Below are 9,638 nucleotides of genomic sequence, written 5' to 3' on the forward strand. Positions count from 1 at the left end.
AATATTTATTTTATACTATATAATTTAACCATCTTTATTTCTCTTAACAGTTATGTTTACAACCAATTTTCCCATTTTTATATTTGCAGCTGAAAGAAATGAAATGATCAAGAACCACAATAGCGTTATTTTTTATTCTGTACAATATGTATATATATATATAAATATTATAAATAATAATACTATATATGTCTGTATAAATATGTTTGTATAAATATGTTTGTATAAATTTTATATCTATCCTATAATACAATACTATATAATACATATATATATATAAATATCTTTTAAATACAATTACCATATAATATAATACTCTATTCTGCAACAACGCACGGATTTCATATTTGTCTAACTAAGGAGACCACCACTTTATAAGTGTAGAGTTTAACTCCATCGTAATGAATACTATTTTTGATATTAAAGCAAACAAACCAAAGGTTATAATTAATATATAATGCCACATACTGCTGTGTGGTACATTGAGATGAAATATTTTTTTAGTTTGTTATCATGGGGATATTTTGCCATTGTCTCAAGGGCCAAAATTAACCATGTGTTAGTGTTACTTAAATTGGGCGGAGCAAGACGGGTTTTCAACCGACCCACACCGCCCCGCTTCCGGATTTGTGTGTAACGACTCGATCCATTAAGCGAATTGGTCGGGGTGAGTCAAAAACTCAATGGGTCGGCGGGGACTCGCCCCACACTGCCACATGCTGGGGAAAAAAAAAGTGTTGACAAAGGAAAATGTTATGTAATAATTAATAAAGATAACAAAAATTAAGATAAGAAACTGACAAATTAACTTTGTAAAAAATTAAGATAAGAAGCGAGCGTGGCGACAACCGGAGAAATCCCATTCCATTCCCCGGCAAAGGCAACCGCATTATTTGTGGTTGTGGACTTGTTGGGTTCGTCTTTACATTTGTATTTAATTTTTAATTTTGAAATTTTAATTCTTTTTTTTTTAGTTTGGCCACCAATATGTCTTGTTCTCCGGCCATGACATTGTCGGCGGCGAATTCATCTCCGAGAATTGGCAGAATCAGAAGAAGAAACGGCTTTAATCGGCTATTCTTCTTCTCATCATCATCTTCTTCTTTAATAAGGCCATCTGTCAAGTTCAACTCAATTCTGTTCAAAATCCCAAGTGGGTCCCACTCCCTCAGCCGCAGTTCTTCAGTCCGACCTGTTTCCCCTGTCATGGAGTGGCAGGACTGCACGTAACTATCCCTTTCCCTTAATTTTCTTTAATGTCTGTTTAATTCTGTTTGATTTCCATGTTACATTGAACTTTTTTCACTTTACACCTATGATTCAGATAGATACCCTTTTTTTATCTCGTGTTGAACTTTTTTGTAATGCCATAAGTTTGATTTTTGACGAAGTTTTTGTATTGGGTTGCTCTAAAAGAAGATTTAATATAGGGTTGAGTTCCTTCTAAATACAAAATCTATCTTGGAAATCTAAAAATTGCAGCTTTGTGCTATATGAACTAACTGTAACTGGAGAACATGTCCCAAATGCAGAGTTAAGATGGAAATAGACGTGCCTGTTTCAGTTGCCTATGATTGTTATAACGATCGTGAAGCCATTCCTCGTTGGATGCCCTTCATTTCATCTGTTAAGGTGTGCATATACAACACTTCTCCACAACCAAAACAACATTTTTTTAGAATCAGTTACATTAGAACCCACAATATCTCTTTGTCTTCACTAACATCTCTAATGATATATGAAGCAAAAGAGATCTTTTGTTTGGTTTTTGTTATGAGTATTCTTTGACTAGAAATTTCCTTCTGAGCAAATGATATATAACTAATATGTTTTCAGTTTAGCTTATCATGGATTCATATTTGGGAGAATGTAAGTTTGAATTTTGTCTACTAGATTTTGGAAGACAAGCCTGACCTATCGAGGTGGTCTCTCAAGTATAAAGCTTTTGGCCGCAATATTGAATTCTCGTGGCTTGCTCGGAATATGCAGGCAAGGATCCTATCCCTCCTCTTCCTTTATTTCCCTCGCAAGTCATAATTGCTTTCTACTATCTCATTCTGCATTGTGTTTTACCGTCTTTAGCCCATTCCAAATCAAAAAATCCACTGGAGATCTATGGAGGGTCTTCCTAACAGGTACTCTAGAAAATTCCATGCTTTTAGCAACATTTTTTGTCAGTGTTATTGGTACAAGGCTTTATGGAATGAAGCACTTTAAAATGAACTATTGGGACGATAGATATCTCTGGGTTTCCCCCCCCCCCCCCCCCTCCCTTATAGACAGTAAGCCTAAATTTAAATTCTGAGAGAACATTGGCACTCAAAAATTGAGTACAAGTGCAAATACAATATTGAAGTTGCACTTTTGGTTCTGTGTTTGTGTAGAGTTCGTGATCTTTCTTTTAAATTATAGTTATAATCAGGGGTTTGACTTCTGACAGGTTGAGGGTTATGCTTTGATGTAAAAGCTTGAGTTGAATTATACTTGAAACTAAGTTCAAATGATTAACAAAGGCCTTTTACTGGCTCATAACAATGTTATTGAAAGAAAAAGTAAATCAATGGTGGACATTTAATGGTGTTTTTGCGTGATATTCCATGAATTACAGTGCCATTTCTCATGGTTTTTTTTTATGTACTGATATCGCATTGCAGAGGTGCTGTTCGGTTTTATCCAAAGGGTCCTTCATCGTGCATAGTAGAAGTGAGGCTGCTTTACACAATATCCAATCGCTTGATTTTTTTTGTATTATATCAATTATATGATTAGCTTAAACTTTATTCTTCGTCGCCTTTAACCTCCTAGAGGAGCATGTAATTACTTTACAATCACTACATTGGTAATGCTCGTTTCTATTTTGTGCAATTTGGTTCCTCTTCCAAGTTCCTTTGTGGGATTAGAGGAACTGTAAATGGGGAATGCTGATAATTCATCTCTTTTCCTTTTGTTTCTCCCCCATTTTTTTGTAGCTTCTTCCTTTGAAGTTGCTCACTTCTTGTCTTAAATTTTCTTTTTCAGCTAACAGTCTCTTATGAAGTTCCTCAAATCTTAACCCCGGTTGCATCAGTAAGCATTCTAATTTTGATATTGGTTCTGAAACTGGTACATGCAAAGCCAACTTAAGCATTCTAACTTCGACATGGTCAAAGGATTCCTTGCTACAGAAGAAGAAATTTGTCTTTACTCCATTTGTTTTGTGACTTGGACACCATGCAGGCACTACAACCATTTCTTGAGAGCTTACTCCGACGCGGTTTAGAACGGTTTGCAACGTTTGTGAAAAGCTACAAGTAAGACCAACCTATTTCTCTATTGGGCAGCCAATGACGTGCGATTGAAAGATCATTGTCTGTTCAACTTGTGTGGAACTTTGCCCGAAATTCATATGGTGTGATCGGATTGTTGTTGATATGGAGGCCTCACTGATGCTGAGAAATTGTTCTATTCTTGCCCCCATTTCATGTTGGGTTGACATTTCCGTAAACTTGTACAAAAAAGTTACATCCATTTTTAAATGTATTTTTATAAGGTGCCATGAAGATGAAGTGGCCTGTTGTTTTTACCCTTTTTTAACATATGCTCGGGAAATAAGAAAATCATCTAGTTGGATTTTTCTGTTTATGGTCTTGTTTCGTAGAAACAAAAGAGGAGAAAGCAAAGATGAGAGAATTAGTCGAATGGATTTTAAAAGTTAGTCATCTGGTTAGAAAGATTACAGGAGAAAATGATTTGTGTTGAGAGGATTTTTATCTTCCACACCGTTTTCAGTTTAAGCTTGTACCGTTTTCCCATCCCTTCTGTATATATTCGTTTCCCTCGGGTTAAACATAGTCCAAGTGTAGAAAAAAGACCAATGTTTTTGTAATTTTTAAGAAAATCGGGAACAATAGAACTATAGGAAGGAATATTTCTCATTATTTGGATATGTACAACATAAGATACACACAAAAGAATCGAATACATGTATTAACAGATGTATCTTTACACCACCAAACTTCACATGCCGCTGGCTATTTACATCAAATCCTGAATCACCACCTACAAAACTGGCAGCTGCTTTTTCTCTCATATGTAAGTAAGCAGCCTAAAAAACAGCATACATAATAATCCTAACGAAGAAAGTCTCATTCAGAAAAGGAAAGTACATATACACTCAACGGATGTTGCTGCCTTCCAAGAGGCTCCTCAGGCTACAGAAGGCCTCCGCAGAGAGGCTGCAGCATCGTATGCTCCGCTGCTGACGTGGTGACTGCTCCTGGTGATCAAGAGGAGAGAAGCATACAATAATCACAGTGAGATTGTCAAATGTGTTGAGGCGCAAAGCCTCCATGACAAGGTCCCTCGCACACTGCTCAGGGTCATCATGCCGCCGCAGTCCACGTCTAACAAGGCTTACCGCATGCTGACTTGACATCACATCCCAAATGCCATCACACCCCATGATCAGGAACTCATCATCCTCCGTTAGAACCATCTGTCGAAACTCTGGCTCTGCAATAAGAGGGGAAGGAGAACCACGAGGCAACTTCATATCCCAGTCGCCCAAGGCACGGGAAACTGACAACACGCCATTCAGATACCCGTCATCGATGTAGCCACCCAATTCTTCAACCCGTCTCCTTTCTGGGGGATGAATTGGCCTGTGATCTTGTGACATGTCAATTGCCTCCCCTTTTCTGCAGAGAACCGCTCGACAGTCACCTGCATTGGCTACCATAAGCAGCCTAGAAAAAGATAAGCCGAGATCAGAATGGAAATACCCCAAGTTTTTAATCCAACAATTATTCCCAAATTAATCACTTGAGCAGGGAAACGACATAAAGACAAGAAAGAGTTAACACGTCCTGAGTGAGACAAGGGTCATTCATCATAACATCTGTACTTAAAAGGAGTATAGCTGCAAAAAATGGTGTTCTATGGAGAAGATATTTTGCTCATAAAAAAAGGTTTATCCAAAGGAGAAATGATTGAATGTACCTTCCAAATATAAGAGCAGTTAGTGCCGTCGTCCCAGAAGAACTGTTCACACTGCAGTCATCAGCCAAAGCAAGGTCAGCAAGCTGAAATGCTTTGCGCAGTGAGTTCTCCAGCTCTTCTGAGAAAATATCATCGACTTCAGACGTCTGGTGGACTTTGACATCTTCGAAAAAGAGCCTCATCGCATTTTTCTTGATAAAGGCTGCAGCTTCAGGACCTCCATGACCATCAAATACCTGTGCATGACAACCATCTAAAACAATTACAACTAAAAAAAAGCATCAAGAGACTATATAACAAACGGAGGCTAGAAATTTAAGTACCCCATAGAAAGCACTCGGCTGCGGAAACTGAAAGAGAGATCCCAAATGTGAGGAAAGATCATCTATGCGTATATGCTCATCTTCCATGTATCTTCTGGGTCCAATGTCAGCAAAGCTACCAGAACGGATGCAGGGCACAAATTGCATCGCATCCGACTCAAGAGCCACATCTAGATTTTTCTCCACGGGATTAACATTCTGAAAAAACAAAACAAAAGGATCAATTGTCAATTTTTTTCTCCTTTAATTTGAATACAAAAACTGAAGTTGGTGGCTTCAGTAGCAGTCTGGACAGCACCAGAATGATAAATATTCCCAAATATCTAGACAAGATATTATCAAACAATTCCATCATAGACAAGGATTACAGATAACTTGATCATTAAATGATATATATTTTTTTAAATACTAAACGATCTTTAGAGATAAATGGTTGAACAAAGATTCCAAGAAAGAAAATAGGCAAACCGCGTATTGACTTCAATCTCGTCCATCTTTTAATCAGGACAAGATTCCAACCTTTTGTGATAAACAAACAAATACATTTGAGAACACATTTGATTGGTATATCAATTAGCTGGAAAATCTAAATGCATATATCAATTAGCCAACAAAAGTACTCTAATATTCCTTATATAATAAACCAAGAATGTTCAACGAGTGGAGGAACACAAAATTTGACTTTAACAACTCAACATTAAAAAATAAATAAAAAATCTTCGGCAAACCAAATTACTATTCATCGCAGCAAACAGCTAAACGAGGGGAAAAATTAACCAATTCTCCGATCAAATAATTAATCCATTGCTCATGAACTTACCAGTTGATCAGAGCTTGATAAATCAACGGAGACCAAATCCGGAGGCTGAAATTTATCAAAATTTGTCGGTGAAACGGAAACGACATCTTTTTGAATGACCTCAAGAACATCGGCGGCTTTAGGGAAGAACTGGACCTCCAAGCTCTGCTGGCACACAACTTCTGCTTCAGCTCCCATCTTCTCTCACAATCATACCACCTTCCTCAACCTCAATCAACTATTCCGTAAAAAGCAAAGACCAGAATTTTTTTTCCTGTTAATTTTCTCGCAGTTTCTTGGGAGTTTTCTCGCACTTTCTCTTCTTGCTCTTTTTTTTTTTTTTTTCCCTTCTTCTTAGGCGGAAATCAAAGCAAAAGCAAACGAAATTTTGAGAATAGAGGACCTGAAATTTATAAGTCAGTTTTTGCGGGAGACCTGAAAACGGTGGCGACCGGTACAATTTGTTTGTTGATGTACACGTGTCAGTAAGGCAGGTGACTGTGTGGACGTGACACGCAAACCAGGCGTTGCTTGACCGACACGTGACTGTTTCAGATTGACGCGTGACCCTTGGACCATTTAGAGGGTTGTTTTCTTCAATTTACGTAATCGCCCATCCCTTCCCTTCGAAGGTTGAGTTGGCAACGTGTTGACTTTTTGTTCTTCGAAGGGCAATTTCGGGAAAGGAAACGTTTGAGCCGACTTTTGTGTTCACACTTTGCTTAGCTTAGAGCTGACATGGGATTGCGTGGAGTTCATCTACGAGCAAGAAATCTTACTTGAATGAACGGAAATACCCCTACGTTTGTGGGAAATGCCAGTGCGCGTGAAATTTCTGGATTGTGGAAAGTCCTAACGCGCTGAACTGCGGGTCCCAGTTTCTTGGACGGTCAGATACAGTAAATATATATATATATATATATACACATATTTCTTTTTCTGAAAAATTCATCTTGGTTGAAAAAAAAAAAAAAAAGAAGTTAATCCCGGAAAAAGTAGCTGCCGTGGTTAGTATCTTTTTTCTTTCTCGTGATAAAGTATCCAAATAGTTTATAATTATGGATGTATTCAAATTATATTAAAATTATAAATTTAATGGAATCTCATAAATATTATCTTCAAAAAAAAAAAAAAGTTTCATCACACATAGAAAACTTCGCTAATGCCACCATACATATTAGTAGTACGATTACACATCGTATATATTAGTACACACAAAGAGCAACATTACTCAAACTTAAGAATGTGGAATCTAATGCCCAAAAAAAAAAAAAAAACCGAAGAAGAGTTGACAGCAAGTTCCTAATGTTCAATATATTGTAAATCAATCTCATTTTTTTAAAAAAAAAAAAAAAGAAAAAAAAAAAAGGTGTAGTTTCGTTGAATTTGTGACCATCAGCGAGTAGGTGAAACATGCAAGATAGACAAATTTACTTAAAATAACATTAATTCTATGTGAGTTGACATTTTGATTTTAGGAACATCTATAATTGGTACTAGAATTTTTATTTTATTTTATTTTATTTTATAATACTCCTGGGAATCTGATTAGCTAGGTTTTGCCTCAAGGCTCAATGATCTTATCTTGATTAGTGATTAGGTCTCCAATAATTTGGATGTTGGAAGACATGATTAAGACACTGCCAAGTGTTGAAGCCAGGCTTTGTCTAACCAAATTAATAGTACTATAATTAATGCAAAGTTATAGCCGTATAATATATATATATATATATATATATATATATTTGTTAGGTCCCCATCCTAATTAAGAAGAGCCTTCCATTGCCAGACAACTTTAAAGATGATTAGGAACACGTATGAAAGTTTGCTAAAGTGGGTTTGGTGGTACAACTAGTCAACCACTAATATTCCCAAAGTGATTCATGTTCACCCAAGCATTGTTGTGATCATTGGTTTAACAACCATTTAGATCATGAGTTGGGTCGAACCTAAATTCACATTCCACGATTGTAACAAACACCAAAACAGGCCGTAGTTGTCGGCTTTTCGTAGAGAAAAAAACAAAAAACAAAACAATTATCATAGTACTCTACTGCTTTAGACAATTTTGCATTATGTTTTATTAGTTTTGCATATTTATAGAGTTTGATGTAATTTTGATAACCGGTATAATATCCTACCATAAAAAATCCCAAATACATATACTAAGGCTAATTAATGTTGTGGTTTAATGATACTAAAAAAAGGGAAAAAAAACCATATATTGGTCAATGCATGAATGGAGGATAGCCAATGCGTCTTGGAAACTCTATCTTTGCTAATCGACCTTAATTAATTTCTAGTACTAGAATATTATGAAAATAATAGTGTATCATTATGGGACTTCCTCTTGTTATTTCCTGTTTTGCTTCCACTGTCCGATCGACTTAATTAAAATGGATAGGATGGTATATGATAGATTTGTTCATGTTTTTCTTTTTGAGAAATAAAGATTGCGTTTGTAACTCGTTCTAAAATGATTTTATTTTGTATGAAAATGAAAATGCAAATGTTTTCAATTTTAGACAGAAATCATTTTTAAAAATACGTTTGGTAGTTTTATCAAGAGATTATTTTCAGTATAAAAAAAAAACTCATTAATGTCTCTCTCTCTTTTTCTCTTTGTTCGAAAGAGGAGAAAATGAAAACAAAAAATAAAAAATGACTAAAAATTATTTTTCATTTCTCTCTCATTTTATATTAAATTAAAAAATTATTTTCATTTATGTTTTTTTGTCTTTATTAAGCCAAACGTTATTTTAAAGACATTTTTATTTTTTTATTTTTAAAAAACGTAAAAATTAAAAATGAAATTAATTTCAAGGCCAAAAAAATATGACTTCTATGTAATGATGGTGATGGTGTTTTCTGTTTATCGGAAGATAAACTTGGCAAATTACAGAGGTGAAGCAAATGAAATAACATTTAACAAAGGAAGTAATGGGTGAATTTTTTCAATCACAATATTCCACGTTAAGCAAAATAAAGTGTCATTTATTCATTTAAAAAAAAATAAAGTGTGATTTTTGACTCGATAGAATTTCGGTAGTAATTTTTTACAGAAACAGTTGTGGGATGATGTTCTAGACTAGCTTTGGGGCCGAAAAGAGTGAAACAGCCAAACAGGTGGCAAAACCAACGCCCACAAAACTAGTTTGGAAAGGTTGGATTACTTGGCTTTTTTTTATTTTTTATTTTTTATTTGAACCCATGTTTGCTTGGCTAGCGTATTTCTTATCGGGTCAAAGTTGTCGATAAGTAGTTCACTGACACGTGTCAGTTGGGAGGTAGATATCCTCCCTTCTCAGTTCCCATTATTTTTTTTCCTAAGAAATTATTTATTTTATGAAGGATTGAAAATGAAAACTTTTTATATTGTTTCTTTGAGAGGGAGATATATGTTACAATCCAAATCATGAAAAGGAAATATATACACAACCTTATACCACAGGAAATGACAGACAATTAGTTTTATTAGTAAACTTGAATGAAATGTTACAACAAAAAATAGTACGTAATTTGGTTAAAACACCTAAAAA

General features: G+C 35.4%; 2 protein-coding genes across 2 annotated transcripts; one reads left to right on the forward strand and one right to left on the reverse strand.

Moving 5' to 3' along the window:
* Positions 1–796: 796 nt before the first annotated feature.
* Positions 797–3,581, forward strand: LOC21397016. The gene is made up of 7 exons (XM_024162412.1): positions 797–1,226; positions 1,533–1,632; positions 1,894–1,989; positions 2,083–2,135; positions 2,655–2,703; positions 3,019–3,066; positions 3,217–3,581. The coding sequence occupies exons 1-7, from the start codon at positions 988–990 to the stop codon at positions 3,292–3,294; spliced, it is 663 nt and encodes a 220-aa protein (XP_024018180.1). The 5' UTR covers positions 797–987; the 3' UTR covers positions 3,295–3,581.
* A 312-nt stretch (positions 3,582–3,893) lies between these two features.
* On the reverse strand, positions 3,894–6,469 carry LOC21397017 (probable protein phosphatase 2C 49). The gene is made up of 4 exons (XM_010093097.2): positions 6,121–6,469; positions 5,301–5,498; positions 4,978–5,213; positions 3,894–4,724 (listed from the first exon to the last, which is right to left on the reverse strand). The coding sequence occupies exons 1-4, from the start codon at positions 6,295–6,297 to the stop codon at positions 4,154–4,156; spliced, it is 1,182 nt and encodes a 393-aa protein (XP_010091399.1). The 5' UTR covers positions 6,298–6,469; the 3' UTR covers positions 3,894–4,153.
* Positions 6,470–9,638: the final 3,169 nt, after the last annotated feature.

This window comes from Morus notabilis, unplaced genomic scaffold (genome assembly GCF_000414095.1).
Source record: "Morus notabilis unplaced genomic scaffold, ASM41409v2 Scaffold498, whole genome shotgun sequence".
Taxonomy (NCBI): domain Eukaryota; kingdom Viridiplantae; phylum Streptophyta; class Magnoliopsida; order Rosales; family Moraceae; genus Morus; species Morus notabilis.